General features: G+C 38.3%; 1 protein-coding gene across 1 annotated transcript in view; it reads left to right on the top strand.

The window, feature by feature from the left end:
• Window positions 1-9,308: 9,308 nt before the first annotated feature.
• The window catches only part of pde8a (phosphodiesterase 8A), a 43,436-nt gene continuing 30,505 nt past the window's right edge, over window positions 9,309-22,239 (top strand). Inside the window, exon 1 of the mRNA XM_018683627.2 lies at window positions 9,309-11,022. Within this exon, the coding sequence (XP_018539143.1) occupies window positions 10,870-11,022 (153 nt within the window). The 5' untranslated portion in view covers window positions 9,309-10,869. The remainder of the gene's footprint in view (window positions 11,023-22,239) is intronic.

The following is a 22,239-nucleotide window of genomic DNA, read 5'->3' as shown; positions in this document are numbered from 1 at the left end:
GTTGTGTATCATGTTTTGTCATTGTGTATTTGTTTTTCATGACGTTATTTGTTATATTTAACATATTCATATTTGTGAATTGGTTAGTAGAGTGGAAAAATATGGGAAAATTGCATATCCTGACCCTTTATCCACATCACCTTCTGTAATGCTACAATCTCTAATACTACAATATAAAACTACTCATAAAGTAAAAGTCCTGCAATCAGTTTTACTTGTGTAAAGGAATATCATCTGTAAATTGTACTGACAAGTATCAAAAGTACACAGTGTGGCCCCTTTCATAGTGTTATGTTTATCATATATGCAGTATTATTGAAATATTACATATGCATTTTAGTGTTAGCAGGATTTTAATATCATGAAGGTGGTGGTATTTTTAACTACTTTATATACTGCATCATATCTTAGGAGCTGACTGTGTGTTTTGGTTGAAATGGAAAAGTAACTTGGAACTGTAACCGAGGAATAAATGTAGTGTAGTAAAAGTATAATCTTTCCCTCTGAAATGAAGTGGACTAGGAGTATTAAGTATAAGTTTAAGTAAAGCACATGTAACTCAAAAGTGTACAGCACTGTACTAAATAAGCCTGGTTATATCACACACATACTTGAATAAAGTAGGCTACTGTGGGTCACACCTGTGAACCTGGGATCAGTTCACCTGTTTGATAAATGGCACCACATTTACTGTAACACCTTTATGTCTGTAAACATTAACCAGGCTGATATGTCAGTGGAGGGAATATTGCATCCTATGTATTATGTAAAGCTAATGTAAATGCAAATAGAAAAGGTACTTTACAGTACTTTTTTTTTTTTTTTTATAAAAAAAAACTGTTTTATTTATCTATTACTTTGTTGAAATTAGGTTAAAAGCCAAGTCTTGAGGACTATTGCTTTATTTAGTGGATACCTATCAAAATAAAATCTGAGTGATTCTGTAAGATGAGTGGCTAGTTGGTGGTCAGTGTTATTACTTTTCTAATGTACCAACTGCATGCAGATTTGATGGAACTGACTGAGTTACCTATAAAAGATGAATTAAATATCGTAAGATTTACAAAATCCCCAAAAATATTTTTATGCCAGTTTAACGGTCTATATTTGAATGTTTAGAGTCTGTGAGAAAACATAATATTAGAGTTAATGATGATAGATAGTGATATCAATAAAATAATCTGTTGCCTGATGAAAGGTTGTGTAATAACAGAAACAAATGCATTGAAATAAATTAAAGTAGTGCAGTAACCTGTTGATATGTGCATTCTGCTGCCATCTAGTGGTCAAAATAAAACACAGCACCCTAAAGTTTATTGACCGATTGAACTGTAAAACATTATAAAAAATATAAATTAAAAACATATATAAACCATAAAAACATATATATAAATTTTCTGAATGACACAGCCGAACAATGATGCCGCTGCATTATAAATTTAAACAGGTAATGTAACAGTGAATTATATTGTATGTCCAAGTCACGACTTATATGAGTATTAGATGTAACATTTCAGCATATGAATTTATTTTTCCTCAATGTGAAAGTCATTTTCCAGATTACATTTACACTAAAACAGAAACATACTGAAGGTAATCACATACAAGACAACATCCTGAAGACAGACACACAGATTGTCAGAGTTTGCACCGTAAAAAATCTGTCACCAACACTTTGTCCAGACCATCATTTTCAGTTTGGACCCTGTCACTATCCTCACCAAATTAAGCAGTGTCAACTACTTTATGCATGAAATCTTGAACTACTGGCCACTTAGCTCTAATTCCTTTGCTAGTGTGATCACAGCTCCATGTTATTATGTTGAGCCTGGATCTGTAGTGATAGAGGAACTATCTTAAAATCCAGAAAACCAGACTTGCTCTCCATAATATTAATTAAAACCCCATTACATGAAATCTGAATGCCTTCTTTACTCACTCTCTCTCTTCAAAATGCTTAAATCTCTATGATTTGTTGGTATTTGATTTCTTTTATCAGTTCTGCTTACATTAACTTTTCATTGCCTCGTGTAAATCTGCTGTAGCACTTCTTACTCTTAAGACAAGAGCATCCCCTTAAACTGAAGCCATATACTGTAGAATCTTGTGAAGTGCAACCAAAGGTGGACACTTAAGACCTTTAAAGACCATCAAGCAAACAGCTTGATTTGTGACAAACTACTTGAGGACTGATCCAATTGTGCAGTTAGGAGTACATTTTAAGCAGCAGAGTCTGAATTCACAATTTCCTCAATCTCAATCAACCTCAATTGACCTTTTTCAGACCCTGCTGTGACACCATATGACTTCAGTGGGACCAAAACAGTTCGCTACTAGTGGGGACATCCTGACTATGTGGGACTCTGACATTTGGCATGCTGCCTATTTAACTGCTTCACCTTTGTCACAATGTGCCTCAGATCAAGCAGAGTGAATACTGTGAGGCTCCAGCTGAGACCTGTGATGAGGCCTGTGGCTACCTCAGAATGACACGCTGGATTAGAGCTGAGCGTGTGTCAGGACAAGTTCACTTGAAGCCAAGTCGCTTCTCTTCACAACTGCTTAGTCGCGCACCTAATTTTTTTCTGTCTATGTAGTCTTCTGCAGATGGATTGCTTGTTTGTACAGCTGCCTAATTGTGCAATACTGCAGCTGCCTCAGCAACTGTCTTCAAACAGGAAAATTGATTGGGTTCTGGTAATCATCAGGCTTCAATGTCTGCAGGAAAACAGCAGTAGCCTTCTCAGACTGTGAGTGACTTTATAGTCTGAATTAGGTCCAAAGAAGTCAGCAAGAGTGGATCCACATGCTCAAATCTCTGGCAACTAAACCTTTACAGGGTACGTACAGTATTTTAAATAAAAATTTCTCAGAGAGTGTGCAAAAATTAGTTTTTTTGTATTAGGGCAAACAATAGTACATGGGGGTAATAGAGTATATGAGAAGATAAACTGTATTGATCCCAAGCAGGGAAATGGAAATGTTAAAGCGTTAACCTACAAGAACAGACAGCAAGATAAGTAACTTTAAAAAACTGGAATACTGTATACAATCTAAAGTCTACTGCTGTATAAAGTGAAGTGTAAAAAAACTAAACAAAAAAACAAGTGTTATCAAATACTATTTGCAACAACATGAGCAGTAACTTTATGGTGTATTCAGACACAAATAGTCAGGAATAAAGTGGAGACAAAAGGATGCCAACTTAAAATGTTCAAAACAGAAAATGCACTTGAATCAGAAACTGCATTCAGGTGGTAAGTAAAATGTGTTGTGTCTGCAGATAGCAGGTTTAGCATCTACAAAATATACTGCATAAAGGCATTTTTCTTACAATGCAAGACGATAGGTGAACAGTAATGTGTCTGACTTGCTGGTGTCTTGCACATCAACCTTTCCATGATGTTTAACCATACCTTTGACTCCCATGTTAAGCTTCTTAAATTTTTAATGTAATCACCCAGAAGACAGCTGGATATTCTCCTGCTTCACCTTTTCACTTGACTGCAATGTCTGTATTTACTCTACCAGCGTCAGTTGATGCCATAATACAATAAAACTTTTCCTGTGTATAGCCTAATGTGATTGTGGCCATATTGAAGACTGTATTCTTGTGTGTGGATGCCCACATAATAAGAAGTTGGAACACTTAAAGAATGAAAAATTAAATTATTAAAAATATTGAATAAAAGTCTTCGACTTCCCAGTCTAAATACTGGCAATAAAGGTGGACTAAAGGACTGCCACTAGTGTACAGTAGTTAACTCACTGTAATTATATAAGCATATTATTCAATGAGATTGGTTGAATGGGAAACTTTGCTCACTTTCACTGCGATGTGATTTGTGGATTCTCCAAAACAGTAGAATAGTCTGAAGTATTCCTTGAAATGTCATCTTACATTTTGTTTGAATTACAGGACGTTGGATTAATTTTTGACATGCTAGAGTTCTTTAAAACTATTTATGATCCTGAACTATGAAATGCAGCATGTCATTGACCCAGAGCAGAAAGGACATGAGGTTTCATGCACAGGTTTTATTTTAATGGACACTGTGTCCTTTAACTTGTATACTGTAACCTGAATGGCCAGGAACTGTGTGTTGAACAAGGATACTACAAGCACAATATGTGCAGACAATACATGATACAGCAGCAGAGCTGCAAGTCGGTAAGGAAAATGGTTTAGATTTTCTGTGTTGTGTCTGGACATTATGTGAGACAGCCACTGAACTCAAATGTTCAGTAGACACTAGTGACATGAAATGGGTTATCTGACAGTTGTTACCTTGAGCAGTTTAAACATTCTTCTGTAATATACAGACTGTTCTGTGGTGATTTTACAGTCTAAAATTTGACAAAACATGAAATTAGACATAATTTAATCATTAATATCCTTCTAATTACTTTGACTTTTTTTTTTTTTTTTTTGCCAAAAACTGCTTTTGCATATAATTTTCATACCAGCGAGCAACATGTTACATCACTGGACCATGACCTCAAATTTTACACCTGTATACCAACAGAAATATCTTATTAAAATATGAAATGTGAAGAGCTATTAACTTACTAATGTCTGGCTAATAAACACAAACTTTTGAAAGAAAAAAAGAAAATTCACTCTTTTGGCACCCCCTGGTGGAAGTATCACTGTATCAGACTGTAATGTGCACTGCTTGAACAGCTTTTAAGCACTTACAAAAAGTTAGAAAAAGGCCAATTTTTATCAAAATTTGCTGCAAACAACAAATGTGACACAATTTTTACTGTTGTAGAGTTCATATAGTCAAAGTGTGTGAGTGTGGCTGTGATTAGCTCCAGCTGATAAAATATAGTGAGGAATTGGTAAGACACTTTACTGTTGATATGTGTCAGTGTATGGAATTACTGTGTCTGTCCATTACCTTCTGCATTATCGTATTTTCACTGATTATGTAAAGATGAATCTTTTACCATCATCGCTGTCTCCTCGAGATAGACTTCAGTAGTTTTCTAACTGTTTTACACAAGATCTACTGTAAAGCCCACCTGGTGTTCTCTAGCTTAACTGTGCGCCTACATATAAGATGACCTTGACTGTTGAAGAAGAAACGCTTTCACAGCAGTGCACACCAGCTGTCTGATGCTCTATTGCTCTATGTTTCTCTCAAGATTTTCCTTCCAGTGCTCCTTGATTTCCTGTAATAGTCTCAGACAGAGAGGATGGGGTATCAAAAGAGGAAGGTGAACTAGAACAGGAAAATTAACCAGGGCTTAAATCCTTTCAGTGAATGGTAATGGAGCACTTAAGCTTCATACAACCATTTTGCGTCTTCAGCTGCCTAAAACATACTATGTTTTCCCAGGATACATTAGTTATCTTTTTTTTATTTGTAATCTCTCACCACCTTCAGTACCACAGCTACAAATCCATTCATCTCTACTGAATAGAGGGGTAAGAGAAGCCTCAAAATCCCTGCAAATATCTTGGAAACTATCTGCACAGAAAAATACAACTAGGCTTAAATGGGGAAGTGTTTTTTCCTGGTTTGAGTGGACTGAGTCTTTAATCAAAACTGTCTGATAATATGAAAATGTTACAAGGAAATGCTGGTGTGCAATAACAGATTCTGGATAATGCTGCATCCACCTTAAGGTAAAATTGTAACATAATGTTGCTTTAATGGTGGGATATGTGTTTAAACCAGAGAGCATAAGAACAATCAGACTTGACACACTGACTTTAACTGCAATTAAATTTAGTGTTAAATACAGAACAGTTGAAAAATTCCAGACTGACACAAAAGTTAACATATAGTATAGATTAAACTGTTTGACAGAAAACCGAACATAAACACATTACAGATTTACTTTCCTGCAGTGAAACAGCTAAAGAATGTAGCTACACAAAGTACAATGATGATAACCGAGAGCCAAACACACATAAATGACAGAAGTGCAAATAAGATGACAGTAAACATGTCATCCCCTCATGAATAATGCAACCAGTATTACTGAAAGAGTACTGAGTATGATCTGTCAGTGGGTTCATTTATGTAGCGTCATCTGTCATATCTCTAACAGATTTATTCAACACTTACATTCTTTGTATCAAACTTGTGTGTTCTTGTTTTATGAAAGCAATAAACCATTTGAGGCTGTGATTTACAGTGATTTTTAGGCTGCTGATTGCCTGGTTTCTTTTTTCATGCCACGACTAAAGCACCTTAACCACACCCTCATGTGATTTGTTGTGTAAAGCTCTAAAAAGCCATTATCATTGATATTAACACTGAATTCATAACGGCCTTGTGATGTGAAAAGTTTGCTGGTATGGTACTTCCCACTGAAAATTAACAGCCAAGTCTGCAGCCCTGCACAGCTTTTAGCCTGTGGAAGCTTATTGTTGACAAAGGTAAGACATACTGGTCTCATTTGACACAAATTAAAGGGGAACTCCATCAATTTTACACATAAAGGTCAGTTGTCATGTGGGGTACTATTCTAACTGCAGGGACCTTTGTTAAGTCTAAGAAAATAACCCTGATGATGTTATCAGGCTTTCTTAACTTGGGCTTAAAGACTACAGATTTGTGACCAAAATCCTGAGTTACAAATTTGGATCATTGAGTTTTGTGTCAACCAGAGAGAGGGGCTCTAATGAAAAGCTGCTACTGGTTGCATTATGGCAAAATGTAAGGTGAAGTATTTTTTAAGGTATAGGATATAGGCACTACAGTCAGGATATCTTTGCATCTGCCTCTTCGATTTTGATAATTACTTTATTGGTCTCTTGCAAGTTTGCCAACTTTATGAAAGAGTAATATGGATCAGTTCATCCCATCTAGAGTACCTTGGCTACTGTATTGCTATGCAATGCCACCATTGCATTTCTCCAACACCTAGACTGTATGGTAAATCAGCTTGGTCCACCTTATGGGCTGATATTAGCTTGCAGATATATTGGTAAATATACTATATCACCATATAAGCCTTAAAAATCTAAATGTCAGTCCGGCTCTGATCTGCACTGTCTGTTACTACAGAACTATGAAATACCTGTTGTTTGTGGGGAATTGAATAAATGATTTATGGGGAAATTCATTTTATTGTTTTTTTTTAGTTTCAGAAACCATGAATAAATGAAAACGTAAGTGGAGGGAATTTTTGTCAATTGAGTGAGTAGGGACCTGAAAACAGGATTTTTAAAACAGGAAATCCTATCATCTGATGGAGTTGAGGTGAATCACCACAAAGGTCACAGATCAGTTGAGGACTCACATCAGTCAAAACAAAACTGATGAGGTACATAAATAAATACAGTGCTCAAGGAAAAGAAACACGTGAAATGGCAAATTCATGTTTAAATTAGCTACAATCGAGAAAATAGCGTGATTTTATTATTATTTATTACATCAACTTATTGTTGGTGAAGGGGGAAGATTGGTTCATACTGTTTTTACAATCCACTCTGATTAGTTTGTTTCACAGTATTTGTCTTCTAAACAGAGTTTCCAACTTTCAGTTCATTAAAACATATAAAAACCCCCTTGAAAGCAAGATACATCTCAAGGGGTTTATCCTGGTGAATACATTTGAAACACACAGTGTTTCAAGTAGAGATCATGAGATCTACAGCTCACATGGTGTAAATGACAATGAAGTGTTGGAAGCTGATAGTGTTTTTTGTTGTCACTGAATCAATTGATGAAAAACTAATGCATCAACGCCTACATTCTATTAATATTTAAGTATCTCTGAAGATGAAAAGTAAAATAGCCAGATGTCCACACCCATTCTTACTGTACAATACTAACTGCATATATTAACACTATAGCAATTACAGACTCGTTTGTTTACCCTTTCATATTAAAGCAAAGAACCGCTTTCAGCCCTAATCAGGAGCGCCTACCATGCACTGACATATTCAGGTTGTTTGCAGACACATTTGTCACTGAGTCAGCTGATAAGTTATGAGTTATAACACACTCTGCAGTCAAAGCTCATGACACGAGAAAAGGTAAGCTACATGGTTGAAGACCGATGCTGTGTTTTATTGTACTGAATTATACTGCATCATACCAATATGTGGTAACATTTCGTTTCCTGAGGAAAAGTACACTTCGCAATATAATGTAATCAAATACAGGAAAACCATAAACCACTGCCTCAAAATTATGAAACACTTGAGACAAATCCTCTCTCACACAATCTTAATAAAACTGAGCATTATGAGTTTAATAAAGTATTATTTTCTGTTATACAGTTCTGTGTTCTGTTAAGGTGTTTCATAGTCTTGCATCAACACAGTTGTGTTATTAAGATTAAGACTGAGTATTAAGAAATGAGTATAAAGAAAGTGAAAGTTCCTGATCTTCTGTGGGCAAACATGAACACGGTCATGAAATGTGACATTATGAAGAAAGTAAAAGTTAAAAAAAAGTGAATAAAAAAATCAGCTAATTGTTCCAGTTATTTTTCAAACGAAAATTTCAAACTTAAAGTTTGTGTGTGGGACTTAAACATATAAATGGATACCTGTTGCATTCACGTCCTGCCAAACAACTTTTCATAAGACTGATTAAGCTACAGGCACCAGGTAAATCTCTCTGTATTTCTCAGTATAACACAACCGACAGTGAAGACAAACACGGGATACTACTGGTGTGGCTTTTCCTTGCTGGAGAGTTCTGAAACACTGTCAACAGTGTTTGTGTAATTGCTCTCGCTGCCAGAAGGGGGAGCAAAATGCTCCGCAAAGCAGTTTTAAAATGTCAAACACTAATATAGGCTGTTTTTTTTTTCTTATTGATATATGAAAGTAAATACTTTTGGACTTTGAAAGGCTGGACAGACAAATCAAAGAAATCCGAACGCGTCACACTGGATTCTGGGTAATTGTGATTTACATTTTTCACTATTTTCTGATATTTTAATGAGAAATTTACCAATAAAATAATTGTTAGGTTAATCAATGTTGAAAATAATCATCAGTTAACTCCAAAAAGTCACTCACAGATGACCCAATATTTCAAAATTCTCAAATGATTAAGAAAATATTTCTCATTACGCAGTCTGTTTGTTTATTTACACATTATTCTGTGTGTTATACACAAACTTTTTTGTACATTTTTTTTTTAGATATTATAACATGATTTTATTATAAAGTGTCATAAAAATGTAAGTCATTTTGGCACAAACAGTACTCCATAGACTTGACATTCGACCAAAGAAGCTTTTACTAAGGCGTTTAGAAACATTTGACTTAAAGTGTAATTTTGCAACAAGTAGAACCGTGAAAAACTCACCAGAAACAGCTTTCGCCCGGTCTGCATGTGCTTTCTGGAGAAAATGTTCGGCGTACCTGCAGCCAGCTCAGTGTTCGCCTGCGTGAGCTCTTTTCCTGGTTTCAAAGTTCCCACGGAAAGCGGAGGACCACCCAGCGGCGCCGAGCACGACGCCGATTAGCTGCGCGGAGCTCATTTGCATTAACGTCAGTAAAGGCTGTAGGTCAATCCTTGCGGGTGCTTTTATTGGATGTGCCGCTGTCAAGCAGTGCTGAAGAATTGGAAGGGCAAACGCCAGAAAAGGCAGAGAAAAGACAAACATAAAATCAGCATTATGTAGCTCGATTCTGCCTTACCTCCGCCCTCGTCAACCTTAAATAATCCTGCCGTCCCCGATCCCAGATCCGAAACTTGCGGACACGGAGCGGTCTTGTTTTTCTTTTTTTTCTTTCTTTCTTTTTTTTTTTTTTTTTTTTTTTTTTTTTTTTTTTTTTTTTAGATTTTTTTTTCTCTGTGTGTCTCTCAAGCGATTGCATTCTCCAGAGGTGGTACCTCCACATATCACAATCTGACAGCCTCTACATCCTTTTTTCCTCCAGAATGAGAGAAAATCGTGGAGCCTGGTAACACTGTAGCCAATTGCACCCGGGTTTGGACCTCTTATATCAGGCGGATCATCCTCAACCGGGCAGCGGATGCCTGAATGGAGATTGCAAGCCATCCACCAAGATTTCCCCCGCTTCCTAAATTGGTGAATTTGGTCCGATAAATGGAGTGTTGCGTCGGACTACATGGCATTATGTTTTACGGAGGGTGTTTGACATCGGAGCGACCGGCCAGAATAACACTCTGCAGTGTGAATATTTCACCCTGTTGATGATGAACCGCTCAGGACTGGAGCAAAGTGTCGTGAGAACCGGTTTATGGCCCGTGTCTTGAGCTGAAGTGGGTAACCAGATTGTTAAAGACAGAGGGAGAGAGAGTGAAAAAAAGCATCATTTTTGATGGCTCCGGGGTGGGGGAGGACGACTACACATAAAACCTTGGACACAAAAAATGGATAAAACTATTGCATGAAGCTGGCGGGGGGACTGCGTGGTGTGTGTGTGTGTGTGTTTTTCAGGCCCTACTTGATAACAGTGAAGTTAAGGGAAAAATGAGAAAATGGTGATGTGGTACGAAGAAGGCGAGAAGAGGAGCCGGAGTGAGGGATAAAATCGTCCATGGGGATCTGAGCAGCCCAGCTGAAGAATAACGGAATCCAAGTTTTCGAGGATAAGACAGCTGCTTTGATTAAAGACCTCCAATTAACTTCATGTGAAAAACAGAGGGAGGAAATCAGCTTCCTGGTCGGGGGGGGGTGGGGGATAGAAAGATATATTATTCATGCCTGGTGTTAGAGGAATTGGAGAACCGGCTTTGCTGTGGCCTAGATGATACATATAGATGTATTTATATATATATATATATATATATATTAAAAAAATGAAACCTTAGGAGGAAGAGTGGACCCTAAAAACACAAAGAGAGGGCGAATGACACTCGGGTAGCCTCAAAGTAAAGCACTTGCGCAAAAAGAAAAAAGGCTGAAGTGGGTTGAAGCATGGGCTGTGCTTCAAGTATTCATATCTCTGATAGGGTGGTCTACCACAGTGGAAAAGAGTCCGAGGATTCCCACTCACCCCAGCAGACTAATACCACTCAGCATCAAGGAAATCCTGCCTCTGGACTACCCCTAAAACCCCCGAGCTGCAAGGTGAGGGAACCTACATATTCATTACATTTACAGACAAAGTGTGTGATGTGTGTGTTGTGTCTGTGTGTGTTAAAGATCATAAAGAACAATGCATTTCCCATGATGATGATTTTTAGGACAATATACAACAATAACTCCCAAACCAGTAGGTGTATGTGATATTTAATCGCAGTATTATGGGATAAAATACATTAGATATCCCTAGGAGACTCAAGAAAGCCACTATAAATTTGAACACTCAGTGCAACAGGCACAGTCCCTATATTGCAGTTTTTTATCCATTCCTTTAATATTAACTCCCTTCAAACTCTGCCTGCAATGAGAGCCTGGAAGGTCGTGGGGTCGCAGGCCTCCGCACTAACCTGAGGTATTGTTCTCTCTTTAGTTTTTATGTAAGAGTCAGGACAGATCAGATGTATGCTAACAGCCCTCAGCCACTTTGTATGTGCATGATATGTATAATCTTACTGCTGGAGTAATGGACTTTATGGTGCCAAAATCTCAGCATGAAGCACTGACATCTGTTGTCAAACGTGTTTTGTTTTTGTTTTTTTCAGTTGACACAGCTTTGGCCTCTGCTTCACCTTTCCACCAGTTAATGCTTTTTCAATAGGATGTCCTGTCTTGGCAGGATCTTATCAAGGCCTCATCTTTGTGTTTAATGCATAAAATTAGACAAGTCTTTTATAGAAGCATTTAACTGTGAGTGTTGATAAAGTGGACAGGCACAAGTGAATGGAACGCAGGAGTAGTTATTGAAAAGGGCTGAATGACATAATAGCAAAAAGTTTGCCATCAGTGTGTTACATCATCACAAAAAAAAAATAACAGTCCCATTTGTGTATTGGACCACAAATAATTACACTAACAGAGGATAACAAAAAGTGCTGCGCCTGTTTGTGCACAGGGACTAAATTAGTGTTTCTAATCAAGATGATGATGATTCTTGTTATTATTTGGCATTTATGTATCGTGTAAGAGGTTACACATGCACATAAGGATAACACATCAATCTTATTCAAATTAATAGGCACATGTGTGTTTGGATGTAATGTTTTTTTTGGTGGGGGTTCTTGTTTTTTTTGGTTGTAAATCATAAAATGAAGGTACTGGTTTCTTCTAGAAGTCTCAAGGAGCAAGACATTGCTAATTAACACAAAGGGAGCTCGTACTGTAATGTTTGCATGTTCATCTTTAGAAGTGTGTAAACACAAAATGTATATAAAGAAAAAAAGTGTGATCTTGTGAATTTAGAAGTGCATGTTTGCATCTGTGTGTTTGTGTATGTTTTCACGAGTATGTGTGTGTTTGTCTGACAGACTGCAGGCTATTTGAGGGCCTCTGTCAAGCTGAATTTTGTGGCCAAATGTCACCGCAGGATGCAGTGAGAAGTCAGTGTGACAGATGCCCCCATGTCAAGACGCCCTCTGTGCCTTTGATTGAATTAGTCCCCTGATTGAGTTAGACTAATGGTATACAAATCTCCTTCAGCTGGAAATGGTTAATCCATGGTCTGTGAGGTGTCGTCTTTAATGTCCTCTGTGGTTGTGCCCAGCGCATTCGTGTCCGGATTTAAGTTTACCATAACGTAAAGAAAAGTGAGTTACAATTGCTCACTTCAAAAATGGTTTGTACGTCAGTTTGCCATGATCTCAGTGTTTGATTTAATAAGGCCGTCTGCAACACACTGTCAGTGCAAAAATCTCTCAATATATTTGGGAATAAAGACTCTGAGAGATGGCACTGTTCTATTTGAAATGGTTGAGCTGCACCAGATCCCTGTAGGTGTCACTAGAAAGTAATCCTGAAACAATTAGTTCATTGACAGAAAATTAATCAGTAATTTTGGTAACAAATTAGTATGAAGATTTGCTGCTTTTCTTTATCTTTTGTGATTAGAAATTGAATATCTCTGGGTTTCTGTCACATTAGGCTTTAGGAAAATTGTGATTATGTTTTTTTTCCCGCTGTTTTTAGACCAGACAATGAGGAAATAGTTGGTAGATTAATCAATAATGAAAATAATCATCAGCTGCAGCGCTAGTAGATGTATATTATATCCAGATCATCTCAAATATGTTGTGTGTCTAATTATCATATGCTTTTTTTTGGTTTTTGTGTGCATGTTTGTGCTCTAGCTTTCGTCATTGAGACTCTGAAGGGGGCACACACACATTGGTCCCCTAAAGGACAATAATAATCACCTGCATGTACACGCAGCAGGCAGTAGCTACAGCAAAGTGCACAAGTTTAGCATATTACAAAACTGAATTAAGCAAATGTTAAAACTGTGCTGTATCTTTGCTCACATTATTTTTCTTCACTTGGACAGAGAGTGAGACAGGGAGAGAACATGTGCAGGCGTCTACAGTGTGAGAAAGATTCAATACAAGTTTGGGGGTGTGATGTGAGTCTTTGTCAAGGGTACGTTACCATCTGGGCTGCTCTGGTGATGATAAGGCTCAAGTACAAGGTCCTGTGATAGTGGGCATTTTTGTGTGTGTGTGTGTGTGTGTGTGTGTGTGTGTGTGTGTGTGTGTGTGTGTGTGTGTGTGTGTGTGTGTGTGTGTGTGGAGGGGGGGCAAAAGAGACAGAGAGAGACCTCAGCCAAACACAACACCATTTATCTGGCCTTGACTTTTCCAGTCTGATTGCCTCCACTCAAGGAAATCAAGTAGCTCTCCCCCCTGAACGCCAAACGTAGAATCCGTTTTACTGTTACCTCTCACTACAAATGGAAAAGGACAATACAAGGTGCTAAGCTTATAAGTATCTGGAGAGAAACCCCATCTTGCTTGCTGCCTGATTCCAGCCTCTGCATGCATTAACATAAGTGGTGGAGTCACAGAAGTGACAAGGCACACAAGGTTGTTTTTTTTTTTTTTTTAAACTAAAGCCCCGTTTGGGAAACACTTAACTGTTGCCAACTCGCAGCACCGAACTTAAGAAAGTCTCTAAGCCAAAACACCCCATGTGATACATCTTACTTACTTTTAAAAAGAGTGTAGTAAGATATGATACACCGCTGACCTGGGCAGCCTCTTACCATTTGTCAGTTTTCTCTCCCACCGTTTTTGTGTGTGCTCTCTGGTCAGTAGTGTGTGTGTGTGTGTGTGTGTGTGTGTGTGTGTGTGTTTAGTCTAAGTTGAGAGTCATTGGGTAATTTATTCCAGAGGAGGGCAAAGGCTTAGCATGGTGATGAATTAATCCACTGTGCTTTTTCTGCTGGCTGAGAGCAGGGAGACTGATATTGGCTCTTTTCTCTCTCGCTTTCACTTTCTTTCATTTGGCTATCACGTTTTCCCCTTCTGTCTCTCTTGCTCTGTAAAAACTTTTGTTCTTAGATATTACTCTGAAAGTGTCCAGAGTTAATACATTTATCTCCATTTAACTGACAGCTGTCTGTTGATTGTCACAATCACATATATGATTTAATACACAATAGGAGCAGTCTCCCTCTGTGCACCCATAGAAATGCCAACATTCAGTTGACTTCAATGGCCCCGCTGTTGTCTTTGTCTTTACAGCTGCTGATTGGATCAAGTGATGGACTATGCTTATCTATGTCTATCAAGGATGTCATGTCTGTATGTACAATGGTCTTTTATAGCTCAACACATGACACGAGTCCCTGGCACACAGCCATAGTTAGCAGTTAGATTCTCGCTGGGGTGAAGTTCTGGTGCTTTAAGGCACGGTGAACAAAAACATTCACCCAAAAAGCACATGTATGTTAAAAGAAAAACTGGGCATTTTGCTTATATGTTCATCTATCTTTCAGAGCATGAGATGAAAAGACACCACTCTCATGTCTGTCCAGCAGATATGTATATACGCTAACTGGAGCCTGCAGCCAGTTAGCATAGCCTAGCACAAAGACTAGAAATGGCCAGACTTTGTTTAAAAGTAACGAAATTCTCCTATTAATACCTCTAAAGCTCATGAATGAATACCACATCATGTTTGTTTAATTCTTAAAAAATAAGTGTAAAACCGATCATATGTTGTTTTTCTTTTATTTAAGTTATTTGCTGGCTTGGATGAGATCTTACTGGTCACTGCCAAGAAGTAGTGCACTTAATATGGGCAGTTGTTGTTTTTACACCTAAATTTTTGTACAGATTAAACAAATTAAATGTAACATGTTGAGTGAGCTTTAGAAGTGCTGATAGGGAGATTTTGTTACTTTTGGACAGAGCCAGGGTAGCTTTATGCTAAGCTAAGCTAACTGGCTGCTAACTGTAGCTTCATATTTAATGGAGAGTGGTATTGGTCTTCTAATCTAAATTTTGTCCATAAAGTGAATAAGCACATATCCTAAATTGTCAAACCTTTTAGATTGATACATTTATTTTTTTGTGCTACCTTTAAATTCACTGACATAAAAATACCTGCACAAACTACTTGGATACAGGATTTAAAAATGACTTTAGCTGTTCATTATGTTTTATTTAAACAAAACGTCAGCTGCAGCGTGACCCTGTGTTTCCCTTCCTGTCTGGCATGTCTGTGGGGGCAGTAAGGGTTTTTTTTTTTTTTTGCCATGTCATTTATCTCCACTGGCACATGAGCAGAAGGAGTTGAGAGGAAGCAAGATAGGGCCCATGGAGCACCCACAGTCCTCTGATTGATGTAATGGTAGCTCTAGAGGTTGTCACAAGATGTTTTTATATAGCAGGAGATGTCCAAGAGTTCATGGTTAAACGCATTAACACAGTATTCATACATTTTATTTCCTGTTTCCTAGAACCACTTTACTCTTGAGCATTAAGCAGCTCCAATATGCGATGTAATGACACCAAAGTCTTCCACTGCTGACAATGTGAATGTTAATCCTGTGTAGAAATCAAATTAGGATAATATAATAAATCCCTTTGTCACCTTGAGTGTAGATACAGTGGGTCTCTTCATCTCCGAGAGTTTGCTCACTTACGAGGTGTCAGTTGGGTGCATGTACTTATGAAACAGAACCTCCCATTGTTTTTGAAATAGTCTTAACAAATAAGGCCACATTCAAAGCTTGTTCTGCTCCCCCCTCCAGGTTAAGAATTTAATATCATAAGGTCAGCATGTGATAGCTTCATGAGATTATAGAAATGGTATTCTTCCAAAACAAGGCACTACAAGTGTTTACTTTGTAGCAGCGCTCTCTGTTCTGTTTCAGAAGCTCACAGGAATGTAGATGTGAGTGGGCCCAGGTCCACTGGTGGCCTTTTAAGCTCCTCCTCGACTGTCTCTCCCAGTTTCTGTGCTTTCTAAGCTGTGAGCATCTGCAGGGGTTGTGGTGTCATGCCACTGACGCATGTTTCAAATGTAGCTTAATGCTCCTCGCATGTAGACTTTTAGGGGCTGACTGGACTGGAAACTACCTGTGTGAGTCAAAGTGGACAGGGAGGTGATAATTCATAGAAAACAGCCTTGTGTCAGAGGCCTGCTAGGCGTGCAGTTCTTCTGAATTTTCTTAAGTCTGTTGATCATCACTACTGTCACCATTGAAGTAGAGCATTGGTCTATCAAGTTTGTTTGTCCCCAAAGGCAAGTAGAAGTGATACAGGAATAGACAATATGAAGCACACAACACTTTATGAAGAAAAAGTTAGATTATCAATAACAAATATTTAGAATTTGGGTTCTCGTGTAACCTCATCCTCAGATAATTTAATTGTGAGATAGCTCAGGGTCTGAAAGAGTTTTTGTTTAACAGAAAACTTTATAGCATCACAGTTGTATAATTTATTTTGTTAATTTTTTCTGGTCTTTATACTTAGCTAAGCTAACTGGCTGCTGACCATAGCCTCATATCTACCCCATAGACACAGGAGTGTCTTGTCATCAACCTATTCCTTAAAAATAGAGTTAAGAATTTAATGTATGGTTTTGCTCAAAATCTTTCTTTATATTTAAGTGTCTGTGCCATGTTTCAAATTAGCCCTCTGACTCTTCTCTTCAGCCTTTGGCAGTAAAAAGAAGTAAAAACCTCTGAGTCCATTTGTTCATCGGTACATCAGATCTATTTGCCATATTTTAAATTAATATTTTATGTGAATGCACCTGTCAGATGCTACAGTGATGTCATGTGCATACCCTGTTTACTAAGATCTCTGGAGGTCCCACACTTAAGGAGTATTTTTTGAAAAGTACACCATACACAGAATACACCATCATTGTTCCTCCACAGGAAGAGTTCATCTGAGAGTCATTTCTCTTGCATAGTGTCACAGTGTCAGTGTCCATATGCGTCTTTTTAATCTCCCCTGGAAGAGGGCTTTATGTGTCAATTGTGGACTGCTGTAACCATGCACAGCACACTGTTAACATTGCTAACAGTCATGTCAACAGCATCTGGTTACTAGAGTACTTTGGCCATTTTCACGCTCCATCACGCTGTACAGTACAGCATGTTAAAAGACTCTTCCTGGGAACGACGCCCCAAAAATTGGTAGATTATGTATTAAAATATAAACCTGATGGATATTTCACTGCAGAATTTGGCAGCTGATCTAGAACTATTTTAGAATCAAATCGCTCCTGAGGCTTTGACTTCATTTTACTGCTTTTCTTCACTAAAGAAGCATTGAGCAGACAAGAGCTTCACTGGATTTAAGTGAACAGGCCTGCAGCTTATTGGCTGTAGTAAACACGCAAGACACTCATTCACCTGCTGAACACAGCAGCGCTTGTCTCCTTCCTTGTTTTAATGGACACAGCTATGACGCAAAACTCTCTGGAGTGTGTCCTGCCTTTTGCTCTGAAGATATACTGTACCCTCAGTTGATATATCCCTTACAGTTTTTTTTATGGGGCAGAGCACAGATGGTGCACATTGTTTTTGTAGTGTGAGGTGTGCGGTTGCAAGGGCACAGTTTGGGGTCAGCACAATAATTCAGTCCAAAGCTCAACTCACGTTTTGACCTTTAACTAAACAATAACAGATATAGACTGGTCAGTTCCCCTATTGGTCACTTTTTTCCCTTTTTTTTTTTTTTTTTGGCAAACGTGACTTTTGTGCCTGCAAATATCAGGCTTCATTATATGCATACTTACTACATACATACATACATACATAATAGGATACTTAACTGTTGCAGAACTGTTACACTTAAACCATTTGGCTGTAACATGCAAATGGTTTTGCAGCTTAGATGAAGAAACAGGAAGTGAGCCTGTCTGCATTACTTAGCTCAAGCATTGAATTCAAGTCCAAATGCACATATGCATGTACTGGCCTGTAACATTGGGCCTTTGATATATCAAAAATGCCTTTTCCCCACTGAGATCCACAGACTAAGATGCAATCTGGTTAGTTTTGCTTCTTCTGTAGAATCGATCCAGTCAATATGTCAAAGAAAGCATCTTTTCTGCTCCATATTTTTTTTAGCCTTGACTTGATGACGCTGGTTCAGTGTTCAGACCTGTTGATTTGAAGATGCTTGAAAACCTGTTTTCCAATGTTTTAAACAGTAGGCTAAAATGATTCTCATTCATTATATTGTAATCTGTCCCATTTATCCTGTTGCTACAAAGCACATCAGAGCATTTAGACACTGAACATGGTGAGATATGTAGAATACTAGACTCATAATGTAGTGTGTTGGAAGCCATAGGAGGGCAAGAAATGTTTCAATGGAAACTATGAGAGTACATGCCCCATTAAAAATAATTTGAATGCGTACAAGAAACAATGAGACACATACTTGTCAGTTTATAATAGTAATGAATCATTAGTGGAAACATTCCTGTGTGTCTGTCAAAAGCACCTTTGTCATTTATTGTACCTGTTGCACCTGTCTGATTACATTCCTCACAGGTTGACTGTTTTGACTGTGCACAGTGTACCAGAATACCTGTGGCTATATGACATGTTATTCTGTATCATACACAATACAGATAATACATTTTAGTATTTAGCTGTTATTCACCTTCACATTTTTCTTGCTAATGTCTGCACACAATCAGCACGGTTCAATACATGATCTCTCTTTTCATACTTTTTCGTAGGAGCTAATTTCTTCGTATAAATTGCTTCTCTGCAGTCTTTCTTGGCTAAATAATCCATGAACAGTAAACAGTAAATCTGATTTTCTCAAAGGTTGTGTGTTACTGTTGTTTTGTTTTTCTGTGTCCATAGTGAGTGTTTGCTTATCAGGGCTGCATCACATCACTCTCTATTTAACTGTCAGTCATCTGAGACCCATGGGAAAATTGGAAGCCTTTGCCAGAAAAGAATCCCTCGAAAACTCACAAACTATTTACATTCACGTCCTCTTATTTAGTATCTAATAAAATAAGTAGCTTGAGATCATACAGTTTGTGTTTTGAAATGTATATTTTAAAAGAAATACAGGCATGCTTAGCAAAAAGAGTAGGAAAAGGAAATGGTACATTAGATGTAGTAAAAGGGTTTTAAATCTAAATGACATGACATTATATCCATAAACATCAAATAATTTAAATGTGGAGTTACTGTTGTTGCCCTTCTCCCTATTCTATCACTAGGTCACTGTTGAGTTTATGTGGTCGTATCTAATAGACATAAGTGTCCCACTTTATAAATAACCTCTTAAAGAAAACTCACAGTTTAAATGGCAGGGTCAGTATAGAGGCAGAGAGATGCCTTAAGGATTTGGATCATAAAAGTGTAATCATTGTAGAGAGAAAAAAAACTACTGAACACTTCCTGTTGAAATTCAAATAACACTAAATATACACCATAGCACTGAAAGATTTTACCTTGAAACATTTTTTCTCTTTCTCAAATTTCAACAAGTGTTCAGTATGGATCAAATTTCAGAAGTTAGATTGCTTATAAAATTCTAATTATTCCAGTCTTTATTTACTTTCATAGTAAGTAATAGCTTGAAGTTGTTTTGACATGAGATTTCTAAGATAATTACTTGCAATATTAGACTTATTTTTAAAAAATAACTATTACTTTTTTGGTCCACCGTAAGCTTTTAATACCCATAACCCTTTTTATTTTAAAAATGCGGTTGGATATTTAGCAAAAAAAACATGGGCTTTACATCTGTGTGTGTTTACAAACTTCCATGAATGTGTGTATTACCATGCAGTCATTAAATCCCCATTCCTCAACCAGTGTTTGTGTGTGTGTGTGTGTGTGTGTGTGTGTGTGTGTGTGTGTGTGTGTTTAAATAGAGTATAGTTTGTGTGCCAAGCCCCGGCCCGGTGCTCCAGCTCGTGTCACTCACTGATCCCTCATGCAACAGTGACATCAGTGCTCCTGTTTTAGCAGGTGAAGAGGAGGGGGAGTCCAGTGATTATCTAATGCTCTCGCAGTCATCTGAAGAGCCCTGGAGAACTGCTCTTATATTTTCAAAAACATCTAAGCTGTTGCGGAGAGGTGGAGCCACGCAAAGTTGCAGATAGAGCAGAGCTGGTGTGGCTGCAGTGGGCGTATTGTTAATTCTAATCCTCTCTATAGGCCACAGGGCTGGTGAGGTAATTAAGATTGTTCAGCTGTGTATGGCTCTGACAACAAAGTTGCCATAGACTAATGACCTCTTATTCAGGCCAGACGGTCTTCTTGTGTAGCTTGTTGTTTGAACTCTGCTTGTCTTGTTGTCATGTATTTGGCTGGACTGAGAAGGAGGAGGGGCTGACTGCAATGGAAAGGTTCCCGGTAAGATTACAGTACGCTGTAGTGTCACTGGACCAGGCAGTGTCCTTGTTAGACTTCCCAAGCTCCTTTAGCTTGTCCTGTTGCTTTATTGGCCTCTGACCTTACCTGGAATGAGCTAAGGGAGGAAGGAGAATGTGAACTACAAGCGCCTGATCAACAGCTGCCCATGGTTCACAGTGAAAATGACACCCTGATGGCAAGACACTGTAGGAAAAAAGTTAAAGCATTTACAATACAGCTGACAAATGCAGGGGGGCACAGTGAATGAAACATATGAAAACGTATTATAACTATTCTTTGGTGTATTTAGATACAGTAAAATTGAGGCGTTATTTAGGAGGAGTAGGTGTGAATAAAACAGAAAGTGCAGCATGCCTACAGTACAGTAACAGTGGTGTTGAGGAAGGCTGTTGTGGGCAGCGGAAGAGGAGGAGGTTTTAGTAAGGGGCTGCTCCACAGCCCTGGATAGCTTAGGATTGACCAGGTCTTATGGGGATTTCAAGGTAATCTGGATAAGGACAGAAATACCTTGAAGGTGAACATTGGAGAAAGTGCTCAGCTTCTCGATGGATCTCTCTTCTGCCTTTAATTAATTTACACACACACACGCGCACACAGTGGTGGTAGATACAGAGGACATCATCTTTGTATTTCTTTTAAAGGGATACTCCATAGATTTTACACATTAGGTCCAGTCATGATGCATACTGCACAGCCAGTGAAAACAGCTGTATATGTTTGTCTGCGGCTTTATAAAGTTGTTTTTTGGCCTTGAGACTAAAATTGATAACAGAAAGCCTGCAGTACAAAACAGAAGGTGTGAGGTTTAAAAGAAGCAGGGAAGGTCTAAGAGAAATGTAGGATCCAGTGTTCTTGGAGCTTATTATATCTCAAGTTTTGTTTTGATTTCAACCTTTCCATTTAATCTCCCAACTTGAAGGTGAAATAATTAAAGTTGCTGGATTTCCCCTTTAACCTTGCATACTTGGCTGCTTTATATTTTGTATATGCTGCCTGCTGCTTGCCAGGCTCAGGAGATCAAGGACTAAGATCAGAAAATAGCATTTTTTCCTGTATTGCTATAGGATCCTCAAAACTAGATCATGAAAGGGTTCATTGAGGTCAGAGTTTGAACACATGCTGATGTTGGTGGAAAGACAGCAAGGGAATCGGGGGGGAGGGGGCCTAGCTTTAGTTAAATACAGCCACAGGAGATGCACAAAAGTCAAGGGGCCATGGAGATGTGATCTGAATGAACTGAAATATCAGACATCCCAGCCTCAGTTTCATCAACACAATGTGGCAGTTAGCTTACATGCAGCGACATAGCGATGTAGCAGCCTTATGTACTGTTTCTCTCCACGTTTAATGAGCGCATCTCTCCCCTGCTCCTGCTCTTCATCTCATATCCCTGTAGGCCAGTGTGCGAGGGCTCTGAGCGCAGTCTCTAACCCCCGTCACTTGGCCCGTCGGCAGGAACTTCACCACTGCCAGGCCTCAGTTACTCTCATTGGCACAGTGACGCACAGATCACATACACACTCGCGCCGCTATGGACACAGGGTATGCAGGCAGGC

This window comes from Lates calcarifer, linkage group LG2 (genome assembly GCF_001640805.2).
Source record: "Lates calcarifer isolate ASB-BC8 linkage group LG2, TLL_Latcal_v3, whole genome shotgun sequence".
Taxonomy (NCBI): domain Eukaryota; kingdom Metazoa; phylum Chordata; class Actinopteri; family Centropomidae; genus Lates; species Lates calcarifer.
Note: the sequence above shows the minus strand (reverse complement) of the source record. Positions and strands in the feature narration are given on the sequence as shown.